Below are 23,222 nucleotides of genomic sequence, written 5' to 3'. Positions count from 1 at the left end.
AAAATCTTATTTTCCAAAATTATGACGGATTTATGTTTATTTTACAACCATGGCCTTCGTTTGTAAGCTGTTACTTGAATTTCATATTCGACTTGAATGTTTTTATTTGGAAGTAAGGTTAAAATTCACTGCCATGGAGATTGTTTACTACTACATTTTCACTACTTTAACATGTTAAAGTTTATTTGACGGTCAGTTCTTATAATTACTGCAATGAAATTGGAAAATATATTTGACAAATGAAAAATTTGAAGTCTTGGAAATGGAGCAAAATAAATTTAGATAAGTATCATGAACAAATTCAATGAAAATTGTTGTAACCAACCATTTCTCTCTATGAAACTGCTACTTTGTGCAAATATTTTGTCATTTCAGGTAAAAATAAGTATCTTTCATTGTTATTCTCATTCAGCTAGCTTTTCTAATAAATTATTTGAAAACTAATTGAGATACAATTACGCTAAGGGCTTGATAACCAGAATTAATTTGGTAAGGCATTTTATTTATTTATTATTATTTCAATGGTTGTTGTTTAATTGATTTTGTTAACTTGTTAGCTAAATCAACATTTTTTTCATTTCTTGATTGTTCTTGTTATTTCTGGTTCTTATACTGCATTATTACAGGTATTTTAGCTGGGTGTTTTATGAAAATTTTCCTTGTGAAACGTCTCAACTTTTAAAATACTTCTAAAGAGAATACTGATGTTTATGATAAGTTTTATTCTCAAGTGTTTTTAGATTGCAACAAATATAAATTTGTTTGTAATAGCTATGGATTGATAATTAATTTTTCATTATGATAGTTAACATGACTCCAGATCAACTCTATATAGAACCAGTGTTGTATAAATAATAAATATATTATTGTAGTAAAATAATAATATATAATTTGTATATAACAAATATTCTATTGATTATTGTAGAATAACTGATTAGATCCATACCAAAAATAACAAATCATCCATAACAAATCATTAAAGAAAGAACTCATTTGCGATTAGTGTTTTATTAAAGTATTTTCTTGCCTATACTTACTCAATTAGATGAATCTAAATCAATGAAATAAATAAATAAATAAATCAATGAAAAATTGATACTAGAACTACTAAAGATATTTACAAAATTGTTTCCATCTACATTGTTCCATGTGCTTGGTCTATGGTTCATTTGAATGAAAAACCGAGGTATAATAACATTATATATACTTATATGGATGTGGTTACATTTGTTCTCGATATACCTGCTTATTACATATGTTCACTTTGCAAATAAAAAAATATTCACCAAATCATTCCTACAAACTTACGTAAGTTCTTATGGTATTTCTTGTGCAAATTCTTGCACAAGTTCTTTCATAAGAACTTGCCATCCATTTACAGGAGGGCTTATTTCTGTTTTAATTGTTCGAGTCATATATTGCAAAGTCTTCGTAATACCCTTCAGACATTTTACAGGTAAAAATATTCTTTAATCTTATATTAATTCCAATAACTCTTCTTGATTACTAATAGTACATGGAAACTTTTATTACCAATGCACAAAAGAGCTGATTCAAGGTTTATTTAGAATTCATATATTTACTTCAAGATCTTGTAGAAAGACCCAACCACTTTACAAACTCAGTCTTCACATTATTTAGGAATATATTCCTAATAATAATTTAATAATAAATAATCATTTTTTCTAAAAAATTACTTATATGTTTATTTATGAACAAACAGGTTTTTCATAATTCAAGTCAGTGAAAAATATAATGTACTCCATATCAAAGGAACAGTTGTGATTTTACTGAAAATAATTATAATAAATTTCAACAAGATTTCACACATGCAAAATCAATGATCAAAACTCTCAATACTATTATTTTGGCAATAAAATTTTCATTAAAAAAACAAATCCAAGTTGCAGCTTATTTCAATTTGTAAAACATTTGATATAGTACACGTGTATGATCTTTGAGAGTCTATTATGAAAAACAAATATTAGTCAATTTAGTAAAAATCAAGAAAACTTAATAGTAAAATAGTAAAATCCTCTTTCATCATAGAGCAACTCGCTTTACTACACTCGTTTTTTCTCATTGATACGTCACGTATCGACGTGACAATCGAATAAATATAAAACTGCATTATAATTCATCCAGTCATCTACGACTATTCATTTTAATAATTATAGTTAGTTAATTTATCCAAATTACAATATAATGAATAGTTTTTATATACGAGAGATGACAAACGGACCTTAGTTATTCATCGGTCACAAATATATAGTCTGAAGTGAATCGCACGCCACTCTTATTTAGCTGCAAATGTGTCGAGAAACTGAAATACGCCGCTGGCCACTTTATCTTAGTTCGGTTCAGCCCCAGGTTCAACCATGCAGATCTAGCATTTTTTGGGTTAGAAAATAATGAGTAATAAATATAAGTGTTTATAGATTAATAAACTACATTAAAAGATTCATAAAATTTTTAAATATTTTACGCAATCACCGTGAAGCAATAAAATTGTTTTCCCTCAAAAACCCAATTAATTCCATAGGTAAGTACATGAACTTCAAGTATTTAATTTTTAACTTAAATGCATTGTACAACTAACGTAATATTAAAATTATTTTACTCATTTATTTTAGATAATGACAATTATTTGCAAAATCTACAATCGGTTAAGTCCACTCAAAACTTTTCTCCAACCAAAGTATGTACTTTATTATTACATTATTTTTACTGATTAATTTATTCATTTAGATTTTGATTTTACAGAATAGAAAATATTATCGTGTCAGCTAGAGGGTCTCAGATCAAATCAAAGTTAACATGGCCAAGAAAACGATTTCCTCCATGGTTTATTAAACAAACACGAGTAGTAAGTATATCATTTAGTAAAACAAGTTTTAAGTAACTTCAAAGAGTACATAATCAACGTTGCCACTTCTATGTCTATAGCAACATAGAGAAGACTTAACAAAAGAAAATAGAGAATTCATCCAGCAAGTCATAAAAGACAAATATCCTGCACCGGATATAGGATTTGGTAGTTTTTCTCCACTAAAATTACCAACAATTGAACCAAATACAGAATGGAATCCAGCATACAGACGAGTTGGAGTTATTGCTAAAAAATTAGGTGTTGTACCTATGTATATGAAGGATGGTACCAAAGTTTCCTCTACTTTGTTTCAAGTATAACACAATTTGAAAGTAACTTTATCTCCAATAAATGAATTGCTACTTTAAGATAAATCTCCTCAATTCCAGGTTGTTGATAATCATGTAATTAAATATACACCACCAGAAGAATATGAGGCTAAAATAACCAAAAAGAAAAATCCTTTTCCTGCAAAGACAGGATGTATTCTTGTTGGAGCTGAAAGTAAAGACCCACAATTGGTATATTATTATAAATTTTTTCATATACAAATATTAGAGTAACCTTTATTCATTGTTTGTCAAATAATACTTATACTTCTTTCAGTTTACAAAAGAATATTGTGGGTTATTCGCTGAAGCAGGGGTTATGCCTAAGCGTTTAATAGCAAGGTTTTTTGTATCTCCAGAAGCAGCTTTACAACCTGGTATTCCATTGTTTGCAACTCATTTTAAAGTTGGTCAATATGTCGATGTTCGAGGCAAAACGTAAGTATTTTTTTGATGAAATTAGAGCATCATTGCACATGTCTAATGTTATTGAATTTATTGCTCAAGCATTAATGCTTGATGGAAAGAAGAATAAATGTTATAAATTTTTTGTAGTTTAATCAAAAATAAATTTCAACATTTTATATAATAAGTATATATTTATTGAGAATATAAAAAAATATTAATCAAAGTATAGAAAAATAATTATATTATAATGACATTCTTGCTTAGCTAAAATTGCATTTTTTATTAATTGTTACAATGTTATAATGCAAATACATTTTTTAATGGACTCTTTCAGTATAACTATTGAACGAAATAAAAACTTGGTTTTGTAATAAAATGAAAACCATTCAAAAGATGAAAATTAAAACATTTTTTTAAATTATATTACGTATTCATTGTTCGAAGTACTCAATTACTTATATTTTTTTTTTTATTTATTATTTGTATATTTAAAATATTTATTGCAATTTATTTTTTTATTAATAATGTAGCAAAATATTATATTTGAAAATCAATTAATTACTGAAATAATTTATTTTGTGGAAATAAATTATTTCATTAATGAATGCTTAGTACTTTATTCACTTTTTTATCTAGGAATAATTGATTTTTGTTTAAACGTGTAAGCGGTGATATATTATGTTGAAGACAATTTATCAATCGAGGGACTGATAACTTGCGATAATTATTAATAAAGTTTAAATTCATTTATAATGTTACGCGTAAAGTTCCTTGTAAACATAATTTTTAACAAAATTTACTGTGTAATAATCAAAGTCTGATCTTGGGCCTTATTGATGATCATTTTCAATGCCAATGTGATTGGAAATTACTTAAATTTGAAAGGATGTTCATTTTCGTAATACAATGACACACGATTTTTAAATATTATTTCACTTAATTTATCGCCTGTTAATATTTTGCATTTTAATGGTTGAAATTCAATATAAGTTTCCATTATACAGTACTTCATAAACACTTATATATTTGACCAACATTACAATGCAATTTTTGTTCAAACGTAATTCATATGGATAGAAATTTGGTCGGCAAATTGAATTTAGATATTTATTTTAATCTACATTTTCGGATCTATCTGTATTATCAATTCCATAATATATTTGTTCTGTATTTTGATCTAATAACTTTTTTTCTAATATAATCGAAAATCTAATCTAAGACCTAATCTAAAATCTAATAAATAATTTTTTTTTTTTAATCGACGATATCTCGAAATTAGATTATTTTTAATTTTCGTATCATCGTATTCCTTGTCGTTTTTTACATAAAAAACCTACGTGGAAATAGAGTGCCCGCAATTAGGATTACCACAGCATTGAAATATAGCGAACCGCGCGCTAATCCCTCGGCCGCCCTCTACTCGTACGTTTCCAACGCTACATACGCAAATACCTTTACAAATAAATAATTTCTTATTCTATCACTCTACATATATTTCTTTAAATAAATTAAATAAGTAATATAAATGAACTAATTTTTTGTACGATCTGATATAATATTGAATAAACATTTGGTCGGATTTGCGGGCAACGCAATTTCAAAAATTATTAAATGGCTTCTAAAGTTCTTTAAAAATCTTTAATATTTCCTAAGAAACAGAATTTGTACTAAAAGCGAGGCTTATAGTTTGTTAATAAATTTGGTGTGCATGATTACGTATCGAAATGTCAAAGTGATTTCGTAAAAACAATTATGAATTTACAGGATAATGAACTTGTAATGATGAATTTTGCTGAAAATTACGTATTCTAATTTCAAGATGAAATTCAATTCGTGTATTATACTAAAGATCAAAGAATTATACATCTTTTTTCAGTTTACAAATAATTAACAGTAAAATCGATCAAAAGAGTAGATGTTATATCTGAAAGTATAAAACATAATCAATATACAGTTTTATTGTATCAAAGAAAATTGATTGAATTGATCAAAAATAACTTTCATAACACTGTAAAAAAATTATTTATGTTAGCGATGGTGCCGGAAGTCAATACAAAAATAGAATAACTTTTCTAAATTTATCTCGTCAATACAAAATTTATTCTATTAGCGCAGAGTGGCATTTTTTTTACGAATTGTTATAGGAAAAGTCCATATGATGGTATCGGCGAAAGTATAACAAGATTTGCCTTTATGTTTTAAAATTATCATCACGATTCGTTAATTCTATAGCCACCTGTGGTACTGAAATGAATATTGTCGTATGAAAATTTGATAGAAAAAAAAAGAAAAGCAATAGAATAAAATAGAAGAGAATATATTTTTATCTTTTGTACATTGTAAATTAAAACATATGCGAGCTAAGGAAACTAATTATCAGAATATTATACCCGTTAAATTTGAACAATATTCATTGGTATTTTCATAGAGGCAACAAAAAGCACATGTTAAATGTTTTACTCATATTAATATACGATTGGAGCCATAATTACTACTATTGAGTATGTAAAGTTTAGCTTTATATAATAGTACAATAGCTTTATCGATCGTAGGTTTAATAAATCTTTTGGGTAATTTATCTTGAAATAAGTAAAAGTTCATCGGTTTTTGTGAAATGGGTGAAAGTTCTATTTTTATTCATTAATAAATATTGATGTATGTAATCTATTTTAAGAACGTGTGAAGCACGTTAAAATAACACTAACCTACAGTAAAAAATTTTGGATCAAGCAATGAGAATTCATAGATAACTGATGATGTCTTTTTTATATGATATATATAAAAAATGAAATTAGCACTATTGAAATTTATAAAACTTCATTACTTTTAATTTATAATTAGATTACTTACATTGTTTGAAAACCAGGTTTTAATTTATGAATTATATCATTCTTAGTTAACATATTCATCATGCATAACAATATTTCTGTATAATTGAAGAAAATATTTTGAAAAATTCACTAAGAGCTCCTTTTATTATTTTTATAAACCGCAACACTATTAGTAAACAAAAGCCATAGCACGCTACCAGCAATTGCGTAACGCAAATACTTCAGACACATTTCTTTAAGGGGGAATTGATAGGGGAAAAACTTGAATTAAAATTGTTAGCTTTGTGCAACTAAAAATTAACATTTTTTAATTATAGCATCGATAGAGGATTCCAAGGTGTAATGAAAAGATGGGGCTTTCATGGTATGCCTGCTACTCACGGTGTTACGAAAACACACAGAAGACCTGGTAATATTGGTTCTGGTGGTAAAAAAGCTCGTGTAATGCCAGGAACGAAATTGCCTGGACACATGGGAAATAGATATCGTACATTAAGAGGACAGAGGGTCAGTTTCTTTTCTATGTAATCGTTTAGAGGTTCGTAAAAATAACTACATTAACTTGTTTGCTTACTTTCAGATTCTTCGGATAAACACAAAGTATAATGTTATATGGCTTTTGGGACAAAATACAGCTGGCGAGGTTGGTGCATTAGTGACAATGTTTGACACATTACTACCTCTAAAAAGTTTAAAAGCTACACAAGTAACGCCATATTTTCCAACATATTTCCCAAATATTCATGAAGAATTACCAGAGGAACTTTTTGTAGATGATTTACATAATTACGAAGATCCAACGATCATGTTCAAAGAAGAATAATGTTTATTAGTTTGTTACCGATGTTCTTTAATAAAATTTCATTAAAAAAATCGTTTCTGAAAACATTTTGGATTCTAATTGGTGAATGGTTAATCATGAAATGACGTCAACAGGTGTAAATTTGATGTCAATGTATTTGAAGAAAAAATATACATTGTTAATTTCAGATAGAATAAGAAATTTGATCGTGACAGCTACGGTATCTAATGTAAGCTACATTTTAATGTTGCTGCTCATGCACTTTTTTACAGAACGCCCGTAGTTATTAGTTACGCTAATAAAAAGTAATTGTACAATACTCTTATAAATCGATGCCTATTGCAAATTTATCATGCCTAAAATATACACAAATGGATCATAAACATTATGAACCAAGATTCGGTGGCCTTTACAAAATAAAAAAATTAACGTTACGAGAAAAAACAACTGCAGATTCTTCGTTGTTTTCTATTAAACAAAATTTAATAATCACGCGTGTTCTGTATACGTTACAATGATTAATTTCTTCATTAAAAAAGCTCGGAAGAGAAGCATTGCTAATAATTCTCCAAACCAAATCAGCATCTTAATTAGACTTGTTTAACGATGTAAATGTTACAAATAATAAGACAATTATTGTAAAAAGAATGAAGAACGAAAAAACACAGTCGATTTATAGTTGTCGTTGACTTATTCCCCAGGTCTTTTCGCTCGCACGTATAATCGAAATTCAAATAGCCAACTTTTTTCGTTTCTATAACAGCCTGTGAAAAAGGCCTGTATTTCAATTTTCTGTTTGGGCCCATCATTTCTTTTTTTTTCTCTTATTTTTTTTTATTTGAATAAAATTTTATGAATCAGTACCAGCGCATTATTCGTCGCGTTTAGGTGCGTGCCGACCGGAGCAATAAGATGGCGTAGAAAAAAGATAGAAGGGAAAGCAGAATAGCTCCAGGAGGGAGTTTGTCGGGGGACGGCACAATCGGGTAGGGAACATGTAGGACCACTCAGAATTTAAATCCTTCATTCGGGATGCTTGCCGATTGATCGAATTCGAAGCTTGTATCATTAATCGGCGGTGCTAAGTTTACATCTTCAGCCTGAAGAAAAAAATGTTTAATTAGTGATGTACCTACAAGTGTTGCGTAAACGGCGATGAGCAATTACAGAATTGCGCAAACTTACCTCATCTGAGAAGTATTGCTCAATGATATCATAAGCTAATTTATAAATATCTACATTCTCGTGACCCTGAAGTGATTCAATTTTATCCAAGCCACTACATTCTTCGATCATGCTGGCGACAACGTCTACTTGCTGTCCAGCCAATTTGAGCATATTCTGGATTCCGTCAAGGACAACTTGCACGACTTGAGTATCTTTGCACAGCAGCAAGTCGCAGAAAGGTGGAATCACTCCCTCTTGTATCAGTTGTGCAACTTGTTCCTTGTTTCCGCTTATTGTTAAATTACTAATAGCCCATGCGGCTTCTTTCTGAGTTTGGAATTCTCCCTGAAAACGAAAGTTTATACATGTTTTTGTTATCAGATAAAAGCCATGTGCAAAACAGATTTTATATAAATATATAAATAAGTACCTTAGCTAAATTACGAATAATTAGAGGTAATAGTTTCGCATCAATGACTGCTTGAACTTGTTGTTGATTGCCAGCTGTGATATTCGAAAGAAACCATACTGCTTCTTTACAGATTTTCTCTTTCGGATGTGTCAATAAATTAGAGAAATGCGATAACGCGTCACAGTTTAAGACAGTCTGTGTCTGTTCATCTGTGCCGGTAACAATATTACCAACAGCTCGGAGAGCAGCGGTTTGAACTTTCACCTCTTTGTGTGAGAGAAGTGGGATTAAACGCGGCACCACACCACTGTCGATTACCATTTGAATCTGATCATTACCACCATCTGTTAAATAACTTAATGCCCATACCGTATCCACTAAGATCTGAAAAATATAAGAAAAACAATTGACTTTTCGTTCAACAATTATAAATTCTTGAGCATTTATTGAAACTTACATTAATATCAGTGTGATGGATGAGAATATTAAGCGCGGGTAACATTTCCTGAATGGTTTGGATTGGTGGTGGTGGATCCTTGTTTCGGCACAAGTTTACAATCACCCACGTTACGTTACGCAGAAATGTAAGAGGTATATCTGGTTTAATAAACTGTAGTAGAGGTTGCACCACTCCAAGTTGAATAACGTAATCTCTGAGTGTTGGTCCATCACCAATTATATTTCCTGAAAACAAATCATCACGTTGAATGCACATTCTTACTGTAGTGGTAGTAAGGAAGATGATTTAAATGACTTTACCTAACGCCCAGACAGCCTGTTCACAAACACGCTGCTCGCTTGAAAGCAGCAAGTGGAGGAAAAGTGGCACAGCTCCTGCTTGAACAACTGCATTAGTCTGAGCTGATGTACCACTGGCAATGTTCGTTAATGCCCATGCTGCTTCAAATTGTAGAGATGGACTAAAAGTACGATTTTTTTAGCACAAGTTACAGAAAGATGAATGAATCATAATAAGAAAATATAAAAATGATAACATACTTATCATGCTGTTCCAAACACTTGACCAAAATAGGAAGGATACCACTCTCAATCAGAGGATCAATGGGTGGGTTACGATCTGAAGAAAGCAACTTTCTAGCAGACTGGACAGCTTGCAATTGTTCTGCTGGATCCTGACTTGCAGCTTTTAAGACCAACTCCTGCAAATTAGTTTTTGCCAACTGTCTGTCAATATCATCCTCATCTGAAATAGAAACATATATGTTAGATAAAAATTTGACAGTGCTATAGTAAAAAAGATCAACCTCAATGTTATTACCAGGAGAGTCAGTAATAGGTACATTTCTTTTCTTCTGAAGAGTTTCTTCCCTCTTGTTTTTCCTCAATTCCACCGTCACTTCATTTCTTCTCCTTCTCATTTCCTAAAATGTAAAAACATTTTGTAAATATTATTGTATTTATTTCATTTTACAACCATAAATTATTTTTATCGTGTTAAGTAATAAATTTCATATGCTTTTAATATTAAGAAAAGAAATAAATAAAAGTGTATAGTCGAATAAATTCTTTAAAAATAAGTAAATTAGTTTTAGTATGTGCATTGGAACCACAAAATTAAAAGTAATATTAGAATGAGTCATTTTTCAATGATCAGGGGACTTTTTTTCACATTTAACTACCATAATATTTGGTAATTCATTGGTTCACTAAATGAAAAGAAGTCTATGAAAAACCTATTAAGAGAAATATTAAATAATTTTGGATTATCTTCTCAGAAAAACTAATTTTACAAATTTACAATAATATTTTCCTTATTATTGATAATTTTGTATTGGATTGTCAATAGTGAAAAAGTCCTCTGGATATATTAGAAGATTTAGATATAGTATGTATAATATAATAGAATAAAAATCTTACACATGGTTGAAGGTTTCATGAATCATAACATTTTGTATCAAGTTAACCCATTAAACTCAGTACACGTCTTAAACCCCTTGGGTGTGTGGGAGCAAAATTAGCTAAGTTGGCTGAAAATGAGTAGAAAATACTGTTCAATGGAGGCTTGTTGTCAAGGCATTTATGCATATCCACATGTTCAAGCTCACTTGCTCATGACGATGCACGCCAACCACACGCAAGGAGTTAAAGACACTCAACCATAATTCATAAAAGATTCAACCCGTATACAGAAATACACTCAGCAAGAAGAGAAAAAAAACAAAAAAAAAATTGGTATCAGATACAGGCCTATCATGTGTAACAAAAAGAATCATCCCCTCAAATATAGTGCGTCCACAGCTCACACTTCAGGTACAATCGTCAATAAAAATAAGAATCAGTCTCGCATGACTCTCAGCACACTGCAAGAAATATACGTTAAAGAAAGGTGCATCATTGCCTCGAAAACCCAGAATCCATAGGATTAGCATTTATTACAGAGCAAAAAAGATGGAATAGAAATTAAGTACAAATAGTAGCAGCTTTTAGTGGCGGAAAATGCGTGTTGTAACGAATATTCGTGCTCAAATCTTCCTTCTCTCTTTCTCTTATGCTCTCATACAAGACTTCCACCTGCTCGCTCTCTTTCTCTTTTTCTCTCTCTCGCACTACACCATCTGCTCCCTTGCGCGTGCTCACGCGTTCGTTCTCTCTTTCTCTCGCTCTCGCTCGCTCGCTCTCTCTCTCTCTCTCTCTCTCTCTCTCTCTCTCTTTCGTGCAGTACGCCTTGGAAACTGTCGCCCATGCCCCTTTGCCAACGACCAAGCATCACAGCATATATATCATATATCACGAGTCAATCTATACGGTCTTCAAAAAATATGCATTCTTGCGATACTTACATCCTGGTCTTTGCCCTTATTCTTGAAAACCATCATGCGGTTCTTGTTGTTCATCTCCGGTGCCATTTTCGTCGCGTGTGCGTATATCTGTGTCGGGGACCGCGCTCTCAACGTATTTTATAGAACAAGAGAAATTGCGATAGATCGTGTAAGTCCTTGAACGAGAAAGGTCGACTGCGTAATTATTAACGCGATCAATCAGGACGAAAATAGCTTTCTTTCGTGTATGCTGTTATTGAACTGTGCCCTTTTTAATTCTTCGCCAGCAGCAGCAGCATTCCTGACGTATATGCGTGTGTCCGTTTGTCACTCACGCGCGCTCAAGGCTCGATATGCAATTTTATATGTGCAATACGTTCACTCGCTAGTCGGGCGTCTGGATTGATTATTTTTTTCGCCAGCACTCGTACACGACAAAAAGAAACTTATTCTTAAATAACTGGACGCGAGAGACGAGAGGATATACGTTTCTGACTGCCTGCTTGCACACGGGCACTTGGTTTTCAGGGCTCCGCTCTGCTGCTCAGTTACGCCCGTAGGTGTCTCTGATTACTCTCCAATTTTGACTCATGCACACATGGCTTATTTTTTTGCAACTCTACTATTCAGACTTTGACACATGTGACAGTTAAGCACGATGAAAAAGCTGACGACAAATTTTCGAGCTCGGCAACTGTTGTTTTATAGGAGTTTGGAGTCAAGGAAACTGTTTAGAAATAAGGTTAATTTCGTCAAGGGCGCCTGGAGAGTTCGAGCGCGAGAGAGATGTAAGATATCGTGGTTCTTAACAGCGTCACGTGCGCATGCGTCATGTAAATTATTAGCATCTGCAATTTTTCCGCTGAACATTATCCTATTTCGTTGTTAAAGCTCAACAAATTTAGCAATTAGTTGTAAAATATCATATAAGAGAAGATTTATAAATCCACATAAATGCTATTCTCAATTTAATAAGAGCGTATTTTCGGAAAATATTATTACACGTAGATGTCGCTACCGTCCAATAATAGCAGAGGTTGCGAGTGATGATTGTTGAAACGCGGAATATATAAATGTTAATTGGTAATCTACAACTTTTATTTTCGAGTGCAATAAATTTTGAGCATTGAAAAATTTTAAAACTATTCGTTTTATGAAATATCGTGCAAAATTTTTTGCTTTTTAATAATTGTAAAAAGATTTCTCAACACAATAAATATAATCAAATTTATAGTTTGGCGCTTGTGAAAAAAATTTCAAATTTGTTGTGTGCGAGTTTTCGAATATTTATCGAAAATGAAGATTTCTTAACGTATTATTTCAGTTGTAATATTTTTGAGTAAACTAAGAACTATTTTAGTATTTAAATAACATGCACATTTTTAATACCTGTTTAATGAATATATAATAGTATTAATATTATAACAGTATTAATTGACAAAACGTAAGTATATTATAACAAAACAATTTGATCTGCTTCTTCTCCCAGTATGTGAAATTTAAATAACACTGTACTCGATATTTTCCAGAATATAAATAAAAAAATATTGTTTTTATAAAAACAAAGTAAATAGAGTATCATGGATAGCTCTGTAGTTAACAAGCGTATAAATACAAATCCCATAAATTCTGAGACTCCATGCAAAGTTAAAAAAATTGATGATCAGAATGTGCAAACACCAGATTTACAACAAATGCAACAATCTCATCACGGTCTTTCTTCATTAAGTTTATCACAATCAATAGATAACAAAATGAGTAATATAGCTAAATTGAGACAACAATTTGTAGAAGAAGTAAAAAGTATTGAATTATCCCAAAAGGTTTGTTTATCACCTTGACAAATTTTATACTATTAATAATTTTTTTTAAAATAATATTCTGTTTTTAGGAGTCAATCAAGAGTTTGAAACAAAAAATTATTGATGCCAATCAAAAAGTAAAAATTTTTACTACAAAACTCAAAGAAGCAAATGAATATCTATGTAATCAAAGTGAGATTATTTACAAGAAAGAAGAAGAAAATAAAGTCTTAAGAGACAAGTAAACAAATTCAAATATTTATTTCAATTACTATAGTTTTCAATGAAAATACATATTTGTTAGAGTGGCAGAATTATTTGGATATCAAAAAATACTTTATGAGAACATGGAAGCTATTACAAACATCCTTTCTACCCATGAAGGTCTTTCCAATGACTTAGCAAACGAATATGATCATGTCATGATAATACAAGACAATGATACTACAACTTTAGAAGAAAATCTCAGAAAATTAATTCCTGATGAAAAACGTAACTTATTTTCTTATATAATGTTACTTACTTCAGTGTTGTAGTTGTAAAATCATGCAACATCTACTTTTTTTAGTTTTAACAGAATTAGATGAATTAAACTTAAAAATTAATGAATTGGAAAGAGAAATTATTGAATATGAAACTAAAGGTTCTCAATTAGAATCTATACTACAAGAAATTAGAATTGAAAAAGAAAATGAACAAAAGCATATTGACGAACTTGATAGAAAGTAAAAGTTGTTTTTAATATTGTTCCGATTATTGCTATGAAGAGTATTTAATTTTTTACTTTTCTATTACAGAATCAGTGAACTTGAAGCAAAAAATAATACCATCAAAGAAAATGCTTCTCATGAGAAAAGTAAACTACTCAATGATGTACAGAAGCTAGATCAAGTAAACTTGTGTAAATTATTATAAATTATAAATCTCTAAAATATTTAAAAATTATATCACATGTGTTTCATTAGGAAATCAATGAACAGGTGTTAAAAAAACAAGAATTCCAAACACAAAACAGCGAACTAAAACAAAAAATTGAAATAAATAAGTAAATTGCTTTATAATATAACTTAGTTTTTACAAAATTAATAATTTTTGTTTATTGTGAATCAACAATTTTAGATGCAAAGAACAAAAAATTATGAAACAAATAGCAGAAGCAAATACAGAACTGAATGTACTTGTATTAGAGGTACTTGAAATATTTTTGTGCATAACATTTTTGAAAACAATGTACTGTACAATTTTTATTATTCCCTTATAGACTGCAAATTTGAATATAGCCAAGAGCAAAAATGAACAAAAAAATAAAGACAAAGTAGATAAATTAAAAAAAGAATTGAATGCTAAACAAACTGATTTGGTAATAACTAAAAATAGTCATATGCAAGCTATTAATATTTTACAGAAGAAAATTTCTGAATTACAACAAAAATGTAAATGTTACGATGGCGTCGAATTTAAATTACAAAAAGTCGAGACGGAAATTTCTAAGGAAGAAGAGTTACATTTAAATACAATAAAATCCCATGATGAGCATAAAAAACAGCTTGCAGATAAAATTAAATGTGTAACTGAGAAAATGAATGATAGTAAATTGAAGTTAAGTAGAACAGAACGAGATATTTCTGAAGCTGAGGGAAAAATACGTTTATTAGAGAAGGAAATAAGAGAAATTAATGAAAAATATGAAACTAGATTAAAATTATCTGAAGCAAGTACAGAAAAATTATTGTTATCTCAGAGTTTTAAACAATATGAATTGCCAAACCTTTTTATGTCAGAGGTATAAAGTATTAATACAATTATTTGAGTTTGGAATTTTTATATTTTTTAATACGGTTTTAGGCATTAGGTCAAACAGACAAACAAAAGTACAGGAAAAAACTTTTTACTCCTACTTTGGCAGACAATGATTTAGTATGTATTTCTAATGATGGATTAATTTATATTTACAATATCAAAAAGATTTCATTTTTATTATAGGACATTGACTCATTAACACTTGAAGAACAAGTTACACATTTGACTCAGGTACCCGCTTCTTCTCCAGTAAGAATTGCTTGATCAATTGCTTTTTTATCATGCTAATCAACTTTTTTTATTAAAGTAATCTGTTTTTCATATTTGTAGGAGAAAACTCGAAAATTTTTTAAACATGTAGCTTCTTCCCAACCAAAAGCTAAAAAAGAAAATACTCCAAAAGGCAGAGGAAGAGGTAAGAAGCTCTAAAAGTATTCCATATTTAACATTATACAGATCATTATACGCAAACAAAATTTATGGAATATCTAAGACAAGTTTTATTTTTGGTTTATGAAGGGTTTAGTCAGTAAACGTGTAACTCATTATTTTATTGTTATCTTTGACAAAATCTTGCTATGCTAAAGTTTCCACTACTTTATGTATCAATGCCAGTAATACTAATTGAAGATACAATAAATTTCCTTGCAAAATATAACTCATAATTTAATTATCCAAAATACCTATTTAGTTTGAAAAATATAAATTTATTTACAGTTGGATCCAAAAATGTAAACATTTATAAAGATATGTATATTTTTTAATAGCTTACATATTTTGTGTGCCTAAAAATACAGAAAAGATAGAACAATAATTTTTTGTATTTAATAAACATAAAGCAATTTTTCTATAACAATTTATATAAATTTATAAGTGTCATAGTCACAGTATTAATCTTTGATTTCTTACAGGTATTATGATTTTTATTGTTTTGTGTAATTATAGCCATACTTTTTGATCAAAACTTTTCTTGCTACATTCTGTTTTGCATCTTTTTTATTTCCTGCAGCTGTGAAATAAAAAAATGATTCATAAGAATCAAAGATATATTGAAAAAATAACTTCAGCTTGACAGTTAAACTTACATTCACCCACATACTCTATATCATCCAGAGTTATAGAAAAAGTAAAAGGAGGTTTATTGCTATTTACTTTCATGTCAACAAATTTTAAATCTGTTCCTAATAATGCATTCAATATAACACAGGGATTAGAGTCTGCAGGTGGTATTTTCTTCTCTATTTTCAAATCACGAGTAATTTTTATTTTAGAAATTTCATTTTTAAGGGAACTCTGACTAGGTGGTTTTTTAGGTGGACAATTTGGAATATCCTTTTTATGAGTCTTTTCAGACATATAAAACAGAAGCCATTCCTCTAAAAGTTTGAACATGGCTAAACTTCCTAATAGTTTCCAAGAATTGGTATTGTACTAAAAAATTATTAGATATACAAATTATTTCTTCAACTTTTATCAATAAAATTACTATTTGTTATATTACCACAGAATCAGTGTCATCACTATCAGTCATAGTAGCAAATATCATATCAAAGAACAAATCTCTCAAAGCAGCTTCTGCTGCAGACTGCTTTGCTGTAAGATCTGATTTCCCATTTCCATAATAAATTTTGCTATCAACCTGTCCATGAATCATTCATTTATAATATTTTGAAGGACATTTTTTTCAATAAAATTATAATTCATCCATGATATTCTTACCTCAACAGATCCAATTATATCATTCACAGAATGTACAAGTGTATAGGTGAGCCCAGGCTTTAATTCATTCAATATATTTACAGCATCTCTTGGAATATAGGTATCAAGATCATTGATATCATTTTTATTATTCATTATATTGTTTTTATCATCTTGATCTGAGAATGAGAGGTAACAAAGATAACAATTATCATGAAGGTATGAATGAAGATGTAGCATTCTACTGATTTTGAATACAATTTACGAATGATGGATGAAGTATATATATTTCAGAGTAATTATAGCAAGAGAAATGGCTGAATATCGTTGATGAGAACAAACCATGTTTTCAAAACAAATATACTAACTTGCGCTTTGTTTACTAGACGAAGTTGCAAATTTTGGATAGAACGCCATTTTTCCTTGCCTGTAGTATTCCAGATTCATTGAGGCGATATGCAATATTTATTTTTATCAACGATGGATGTAACTGGACAGGAGAAAAATTAAACTGCAACTTGTATGTAAACAAACACTTCTCTGGAACTCAATGCGCGCACTCGATCCGCTTAGTAGTCTATTCTAAAATGTGTTTTTATATTATACATATATATGTGATAAGAAATTTTATATTTTACATGTTGACATTTGGCACAGTAATAAAAAGAAAATTATACTTTAAATTGTCTTACTGTGGTTATGTGAAATGCACAATGAAAGTTTTCAGAAAAACAGTCGAATGAATGAACACATAACTGTAAACAAAGAAGTGAATCATACCTTATATATGTATAGTACTATGTATGTATATGTAAGTATAGTACATTTCGATACTAGTGCGAGATTAATACATTATGATACAAGTGCGGGAAGTACTAAATCTCCCATCAGTATCGTAATATACGTGGATACCTTACACAACTCACAACCACTATAAATGTCGATACAAAATGCTTACCTATGCAGATATTTTCATAAAATTCATATAATTTTGCATAAAAAAATGCTTATTTTGTAAAATTACTTATATTTATATAAAATTATATTTAAAAACTATAGTTTAGTTTCAAATATATTTGGATGTGGTAGATTTAACAAAACAAACAATAATATTAAAACGATGTTAAATGTATTCCAAAGAATAACAATATACAGAAAAATGCCTTTAACTTAAATACAACTGTTTCGTAAAATTTTGTACAATTGCAATAGAATTCATCTGAAAGCTTTGTTTTTTTTTTTCAATTCTGGTTCTTCTTTGATAGGAACTGCTATTTTTAACCTTATAGTTGTGCGAAATGTTGCACATAGTAATTGTTCAGCTTGAGCTGCAACATTCTTGATGCGCTCTCCAGATTGGCCAATAACTAATCTAGCGATTCTCGCCGAAGGACAATCAACATTTGTTACAACATTTATACTACCATCTTCACAGGATTCTATGTGTTCAACACAAACATTTATTTGGTATGGCATTTCTTGAGGAAGATTGTCTAATAATTTTGCTTTAACTATTTGCCTGACAATGGTGTCAGGTGATTGGTCCGAAAATGTTTTCTTATTATAATCCCAATCTCTTTGCAATGCAGAATCAACAAAGTAATTCTAAAAACAACATTTTAATTATTTTATGTTTTAAGTAATGTAGTTTATTTTTAGATAAAATATTAAGATAACTCACCTTTAAATCATCAACTCCATCTCCAGTCAGAGCAGAAATCATAAATACATCTGAAAAATAAGGCCAAACATCCTTGTGAGTCAGATTTCTTACAATCTCCAGTAACAATTTTTTATTTCTTAATGTATCAATTTTATTTAAAATGAGTATTGATTTGGTATTGGTTTTAGAAAGTAATTTGATCAATTTTTCATTAATCGATTCTCTAGCCGTGACACGGGTCATATCCTGTATAACACCAATAACATCTACTTGTTGTATAGATTTTTCAGCATCTTTCTTAAAACTTTCTTCCAATTTGTATTTTTTCAAATCACCTCTACCAACTAAACCAGGTGTGTCGATAAATATCAGTTGTGTGTTATCTACGTAACATACTGCTGCAGCCTTGTTCCTTGTTGTATGTATTTTTGATGACGTTGCACATACCTAACAAATAAATTACAAATTTAAGCAAGTATAACACAGTTTTTTAACATTATCCATTACATACAAATATGTATTTTTGATGATGTATATATCTAACAAATGAATTACAAACTTAGGCAAGTGTTACAGTTATCTAACATTATCCGTATCAAGTAGTATTACTCACCGGCCTGCCAACAAGATGATTAATAAGAGTACTTTTGCCTGCATTAGGTAGGCCTAATATAGCGATTTTCAAAGACCGTACATTATTTTTGTTGTCCTGATCATTGATGAATCTTTTCTTAGCCTCGATGAGACTTTCCCCAAGATCGTCGGCAAAGTTTGAGGCTTGTCTGATTATTTGAGCGCCTGCTCGCGCCGCTTTCTTACTAATGCAAATCCACATAGTGGTAATCTAATAATGATCACTCGCACTACCGTAAAAATTGCAAGATTCTCGATGTCAACGCAAAATCATACTGTCCTCGGCGGGTTAACCACTGAAGGTTATAATCTGTCAGCATGCACTCCTTACGTAACGACTACGCCTGATGCTTATAGAAATGAAAAATGAGATGTACTTTTATAAAATTCAATTCTGCAACAGTGTCAATAAGAAATATGTGAAAATGACCAACGTGATAGTCACAACGCACGACTTTATCGCGTGACGATGCGTTCCAAAGGTCCAGAGTGCCTGCAGATTTCGTCTGCAGCTATAGCTAGAGTGCGCGCGTGTCATATCGTCCACAGCGATTGCGTGAATCCGAACGTGTATGCGTGAAACTGTGTTTACAATAAACACATGCACAGCTACTGCTCTGTTCTATCTGCATTTGCGAATAATCACAGATGTGGTGATGTGCGCGCGCAAGAGCAAACCCTGGACCTAGGCCACGGCACTGGACCAAATAGGTAGCTCAAGTGCACTGCTAACACATCGCACGAACGACACGATATCGTATTATCTCTAGCGCGTGTGATGTACGTACATACGTACTTTTTCTCGTGATCGCGCTTGCATTTGGCCGTGTAAATACTTCAACCGTGATTTTGCTCATGCACTTTCTCTCGCTCACGTGCGCCGGAAAATAAATAAATAGTAAACGCTGCATTACGGAACCCAAAGATACAATTGCAATTGTAAGCTTTTTCATTATTATCGACTTCTCTCTCTCTCTCTCTCTTCTCTCTCTCTGTCTCTGTCTCTCCCTCTCTCTCCCTCTTTCTCTTTCTCGCGACGTAGCAATAACAAACTAGCTATATAAAAAAGTTTCACTTTTTTCCCCCTTATTTTCCGTACGATTTGCTTGCTTGTAATTTCTTTTTCACACTCGTACAAATCATCGACACGGTTTTTAGTGCGGTAATATATTTGCAATACAGTACGTTCATTTACAAAATGGAAACAATTACAACAGTGCTTTCATTTCAAGCACCAAATCATTATGTCAATATGCAAGGTATTACTTTCGTTATCTTTCTCGACACGGCTTTTTGCCTTTTATAAGCTTCGATGCCTTCTTTTTTGACGATAAAACACGACGTAATATTTTTTCCGCTTTCCAGATAGTTCTTCTATGTTAATTCCTCTTCATTAAGCAAACGACAAATGTCACCACATCAGCAACTTATCTGCATTAGACTACGGTCAATGAAATAGTTTATTTTGGAGAGTTCAAATCAATTATTGACTCACAACTACTGGAACAATGCATTTCTGGATCGATAAACCTGCAGGAAGATACTATGGATTTAGTGGTCGACGTTACCCTGCTATGTCTTTTCCAAAGACGCATTTTAGTAAGTAAATGAATTATCCAATCATCTAGTGTATAGTAAGAGAAAACACAATTATTCTCTTTGTGTAGCAGGCAACCATCGAAGATGTGGTAATGCATTAGATGCACACAGACTGCACATGGTTACTCCAGTTCATCGATTTCAGACTGTCAACAGTAGTGCAAACTCTGCTGGACCTAGTGCTTCCAACTCCAGCAGATGCTCTAGACAAGGTACAAATAATAGCAATAGAAACCTTTCCAATAATTCTGGATTATCACCTGGACAAGAGAATAGCAAGTAAGCATACCAGAGCTCTTGAATTCTTCTTATCAATGTTGTAATATCAATCAGAGATTTAATTCTTTAATAAACACTGATAATTAATCATTTTTCTTCCAGTAATAATGTAAATAACTCAAATAACAATCAGCAAGCACTGCCTCAGTCAACAAGTGCTACAAACAGAGGTCTTCTTAATTTTTCTGAGTTTAGTGATGCTGAAATGGCAGGTTATCGTTTACGTTGCAGTGTGTGGATTATTTTTATATTAGCTACTGGTTTTGTAGCTGCAGCTAGATTTTATTTTGATCACCAGGTAATGTCATGGTTTCTTTTCAATAATTGCTCTTTACAGATGAGTAAAACATTAGGCAAATGAATTGTACATAAACAAATAACTTAATTATAAAAGTAATTTTTAGCTTAAAAAAACAAACATAAAATTTCTCATGTATCATTGTAAAAAGTCATTAATTTTTTTACTTAATGCGCAAAATTTAATATTAAGTTATCAACACAGGTAAAGTTGTAATTTGATACATGTCAAGTACATAATTTTCTTGGAAATTCAAATTATTTTCAGTTTTTTTTTCTTTGAAAGCTTAAATATAGATATGGAAAGTTATGCTTAATTGTTTTCTCAAAATTTGCCTCTAGAAAATATTTTATGCTATTCGTTTAAAGTGAAAGAATAAATATTTTTATTTCTCTTTTTATAAGTTTTCAGTCGTAAATAGATCCACTTTAAGAAAGTTAGTGCTTCACATGGTGTTCTTATATTCCCATTAAACCTCATCAATGTATATTTCTTGTAAAACTCTTTCGAGAAATACATTTCCTTTTAGCTAGATTTAATTAAAAATAAATTTGTTTTGCATAATTAGCAGGGTGCTGGTTTGGAAGTACTTGTGTTCTGTGGACTTTTAGCAACTCTTCTGATGTCTGGATGCTTCTACTCGGTGACATGCCGACGCGCCCAAAACAGCCATCATCAAGAAGTCCAAGCTGAACCTATCGCGACTGTTACCGTTGCCAACCCAAACTCTAATGAAAGTAATAGGCAAGTCCTAATGCCTATCAGACAAAACCCACCCCCTCCATATCATATAGCAATTCTCATTCCTCCTCCAATATCACCAGAAGAAACACCCCCGCCTGCATACGACAAAATCATGCAATAAAATCACCTTTCGTTCTAGTCATTTGTATACACTGTTCATATGTAAACACACATGAATTATTAGATTATCAAAGTCTTCGATATAGTTACACTAATTTTTAGTATAGTCATGCAAACATGAAACTGATTGCATTTATATATAGATTTTTGTAATGTGATATTATATTGGCCAAAGAGAGAAAAAAAGAAATTTCAACAAAGAAACATTTTATTGATAATAACTGATGAAAAAGTGCAGCGTAATTTTGTATCTTCTAATAACTATAGAAGGAAAAAGGATATTAAGACGAATTAAAAAGTTATAAGTTTTGAACTTTTGATTTTCTATGGCGAAATATATACTTTATTACGTTAATTATCATTCATTATACGATGAAAAAGCTGACAAGTTTTAGGCATGTGCACAAATATCAAGTATTTGACTTATTTTTTCAGTAATCCATACATTTAAAAATGTTTCGGTGATCACTCAAAGCATAATTGAGGCCAAATTTTCAAAACTCTCATGTACTCGAGTTTTATTTTATCATTTACAATACTATACAACACTTAATTAAGAATATTTTAAGACCAATAGGTTGATAAACAAAACCTAATTTTGTTATAATTGCATTGAATATGTATTAGTTATTTAAACTTGACAAAAAGATATGAATATTATATTGAATACATAGTTACTAAAAGTTTTTCTTCAATAAACTGTTAGCCTTATTATATAAATTAATATATAATTTGCAGTACTGCCAACATATATTATGTATTTTAATAAGTTTCATATGTGTGCCTAATAGTAAATATAAAAGTATTTTTTTTTATTAAATTTTGGATAAATGAATGTATTTTTAAACTTAATATCTTTTGAACAGTTTGTACTTGTCATGCTGAACATTTTAATCTTGTACATAGTTATCTTTGTGAAATGAAACATTTTTTGTTATAAATGTTTATTCATTATGAGCTAGAGTACTATGAACTCTCTGTGTACGTT

General features: G+C 30.4%; 6 protein-coding genes across 18 annotated transcripts; 3 read left to right on the top strand and 3 right to left on the bottom strand.

The window, feature by feature from the left end:
- Positions 1–1,909: 1,909 nt before the first annotated feature.
- LOC131664481 (large ribosomal subunit protein uL3m) lies at positions 1,910–7,925 on the top strand. Its single transcript, XM_058935616.1, has 8 exons — positions 1,910–2,542; positions 2,634–2,698; positions 2,764–2,866; positions 2,947–3,183; positions 3,259–3,390; positions 3,476–3,636; positions 6,755–6,944; positions 7,018–7,925. The coding sequence occupies exons 2-8, from the start codon at positions 2,637–2,639 to the stop codon at positions 7,258–7,260; spliced, it is 1,128 nt and encodes a 375-aa protein (XP_058791599.1). The 5' UTR covers positions 1,910–2,542; positions 2,634–2,636; the 3' UTR covers positions 7,261–7,925.
- LOC131664480 (importin subunit alpha-3) lies at positions 7,403–12,352 on the bottom strand. Of its 2 annotated transcripts, XM_058935615.1 has the most exons (9): positions 11,620–12,351; positions 10,697–10,806; positions 10,098–10,200; positions 9,818–10,022; positions 9,578–9,738; positions 9,276–9,502; positions 8,837–9,202; positions 8,425–8,751; positions 7,403–8,339 (listed from the first exon to the last, which is right to left on the bottom strand). In XM_058935615.1, exons 3-9 carry the CDS (start codon positions 10,195–10,197, stop codon positions 8,247–8,249), a joined length of 1,479 nt encoding a protein of 492 aa, XP_058791598.1. In that variant the 5' UTR covers positions 10,198–10,200; positions 10,697–10,806; positions 11,620–12,351; the 3' UTR covers positions 7,403–8,246. The 2 variants fall into 2 exon arrangements, with proteins under 2 accessions (XP_058791598.1, XP_058791597.1); XM_058935614.1 differs by lacking the exon at positions 10,697–10,806 and having other exon boundaries at positions 11,620–12,352.
- An 826-nt stretch (positions 12,353–13,178) lies between these two features.
- On the top strand, positions 13,179–15,725 carry LOC131664689 (uncharacterized). The gene is made up of 11 exons (XM_058935988.1): positions 13,179–13,421; positions 13,490–13,641; positions 13,705–13,892; positions 13,969–14,125; positions 14,198–14,291; positions 14,366–14,445; positions 14,520–14,589; positions 14,662–15,183; positions 15,246–15,317; positions 15,384–15,449; positions 15,531–15,725. Exons 1-11 carry the CDS (start codon positions 13,179–13,181, stop codon positions 15,627–15,629), a joined length of 1,743 nt encoding a protein of 580 aa, XP_058791971.1. The 3' UTR covers positions 15,630–15,725.
- Positions 15,726–15,900: 175 nt separating this feature from the next.
- LOC131664527 (double-stranded RNA-specific editase 1-like) lies at positions 15,901–17,841 on the bottom strand. 4 transcript variants are annotated; one of them, XM_058935710.1, is made up of 6 exons: positions 17,591–17,841; positions 17,267–17,480; positions 16,920–17,077; positions 16,705–16,839; positions 16,286–16,631; positions 15,901–16,209 (listed from the first exon to the last, which is right to left on the bottom strand). In XM_058935710.1, the coding sequence occupies exons 2-6, from the start codon at positions 17,343–17,345 to the stop codon at positions 16,124–16,126; spliced, it is 804 nt and encodes a 267-aa protein (XP_058791693.1). In that variant the 5' UTR covers positions 17,346–17,480; positions 17,591–17,841; the 3' UTR covers positions 15,901–16,123. The 4 variants fall into 4 exon arrangements, with proteins under 4 accessions (XP_058791693.1, XP_058791690.1, XP_058791691.1 ...); XM_058935707.1 differs by having other exon boundaries at positions 15,905–16,209; positions 16,702–16,839; XM_058935708.1 differs by having other exon boundaries at positions 15,905–16,209; positions 16,702–16,839; positions 17,576–17,606.
- A 175-nt stretch (positions 17,842–18,016) lies between these two features.
- Positions 18,017–19,755, bottom strand: LOC131664513 (GTPase Era, mitochondrial). 2 transcript variants are annotated; one of them, XM_058935674.1, is made up of 4 exons: positions 19,629–19,755; positions 19,175–19,544; positions 18,580–19,008; positions 18,017–18,503 (listed from the first exon to the last, which is right to left on the bottom strand). In XM_058935674.1, the coding sequence occupies exons 2-4, from the start codon at positions 19,394–19,396 to the stop codon at positions 18,114–18,116; spliced, it is 1,041 nt and encodes a 346-aa protein (XP_058791657.1). In that variant the 5' UTR covers positions 19,397–19,544; positions 19,629–19,755; the 3' UTR covers positions 18,017–18,113. The 2 variants fall into 2 exon arrangements, with proteins under 2 accessions (XP_058791657.1, XP_058791656.1); XM_058935673.1 differs by having other exon boundaries at positions 19,175–19,660.
- Positions 19,756–19,809: 54 nt separating this feature from the next.
- Positions 19,810–22,243, top strand: LOC131664514 (anaphase-promoting complex subunit 5). 8 transcript variants are annotated; one of them, XM_058935680.1, is made up of 6 exons: positions 19,916–20,133; positions 20,427–20,453; positions 20,560–20,793; positions 20,862–21,072; positions 21,175–21,370; positions 21,939–22,243. In XM_058935680.1, exons 3-6 carry the CDS (start codon positions 20,703–20,705, stop codon positions 22,233–22,235), a joined length of 795 nt encoding a protein of 264 aa, XP_058791663.1. In that variant the 5' UTR covers positions 19,916–20,133; positions 20,427–20,453; positions 20,560–20,702; the 3' UTR covers positions 22,236–22,243. The 8 variants fall into 8 exon arrangements, with proteins under 8 accessions (XP_058791664.1, XP_058791663.1, XP_058791661.1 ...); XM_058935678.1 differs by having other exon boundaries at positions 20,377–20,453; XM_058935676.1 differs by having other exon boundaries at positions 20,353–20,453.
- The last annotated feature ends 979 nt before the right edge of the window (positions 22,244–23,222 follow it).

The sequence above is a fragment of the Phymastichus coffea genome, unplaced genomic scaffold (assembly GCF_024137745.1).
Source record: "Phymastichus coffea isolate CEN01 unplaced genomic scaffold, Cenicafe_Pcof_1.1 PCOF00044, whole genome shotgun sequence".
In the NCBI taxonomy this organism is placed as follows: domain Eukaryota; kingdom Metazoa; phylum Arthropoda; class Insecta; order Hymenoptera; family Eulophidae; genus Phymastichus; species Phymastichus coffea.
This window is presented reverse-complemented; position numbering and strand designations above follow the sequence as displayed.

Coding starts and splice junctions, on each gene's coding strand:
- LOC131664481 (XM_058935616.1), top strand. CDS start 2,637: ATGACAATTATTTGCAAAATCTACAATCGGTTAAGTCCACTCAAAACT. Junction 2,867..2,946: donor TTATTAAACAAACACGAGTA/GTAAGTATATCA, acceptor CTATGTCTATAG/CAACATAGAGAAGACTTAAC. Junction 6,945..7,017: donor GTACATTAAGAGGACAGAGG/GTCAGTTTCTTT, acceptor GCTTACTTTCAG/ATTCTTCGGATAAACACAAA.
- LOC131664480 (XM_058935614.1), bottom strand. CDS start 11,685: ATGGCACCGGAGATGAACAACAAGAACCGCATGATGGTTTTCAAGAAT. Junction 10,023..10,097: donor ACCTATTACTGACTCTCCTG/GTAATAACATTG, acceptor TTTCTATTTCAG/ATGAGGATGATATTGACAGA. Junction 8,340..8,424: donor AGCAATACTTCTCAGATGAG/GTAAGTTTGCGC, acceptor TTTTTTCTTCAG/GCTGAAGATGTAAACTTAGC.
- LOC131664689 (XM_058935988.1), top strand. CDS start 13,179: ATGGATAGCTCTGTAGTTAACAAGCGTATAAATACAAATCCCATAAAT. Junction 15,318..15,383: donor CTTTGGCAGACAATGATTTA/GTATGTATTTCT, acceptor TTTTTATTATAG/GACATTGACTCATTAACACT. Junction 15,450..15,530: donor AGGTACCCGCTTCTTCTCCA/GTAAGAATTGCT, acceptor TCATATTTGTAG/GAGAAAACTCGAAAATTTTT.
- LOC131664527 (XM_058935707.1), bottom strand. CDS start 17,345: ATGAATCTGGAATACTACAGGCAAGGAAAAATGGCGTTCTATCCAAAA. Junction 16,632..16,701: donor GTGATGACACTGATTCTGTG/GTAATATAACAA, acceptor ATAATTTTTTAG/TACAATACCAATTCTTGGAA. Junction 16,210..16,285: donor TATAGAGTATGTGGGTGAAT/GTAAGTTTAACT, acceptor TTTATTTCACAG/CTGCAGGAAATAAAAAAGAT.
- LOC131664513 (XM_058935674.1), bottom strand. CDS start 19,396: ATGTGGATTTGCATTAGTAAGAAAGCGGCGCGAGCAGGCGCTCAAATA. Junction 19,009..19,174: donor ATCATCTTGTTGGCAGGCCG/GTGAGTAATACT, acceptor TTTATTTGTTAG/GTATGTGCAACGTCATCAAA. Junction 18,504..18,579: donor ATGGAGTTGATGATTTAAAG/GTGAGTTATCTT, acceptor TGTTGTTTTTAG/AATTACTTTGTTGATTCTGC.
- LOC131664514 (XM_058935681.1), top strand. CDS start 20,703: ATGCATTTCTGGATCGATAAACCTGCAGGAAGATACTATGGATTTAGT. Junction 20,794..20,861: donor TTTTCCAAAGACGCATTTTA/GTAAGTAAATGA, acceptor CTCTTTGTGTAG/CAGGCAACCATCGAAGATGT. Junction 21,371..21,938: donor GATTTTATTTTGATCACCAG/GTAATGTCATGG, acceptor TTGCATAATTAG/CAGGGTGCTGGTTTGGAAGT.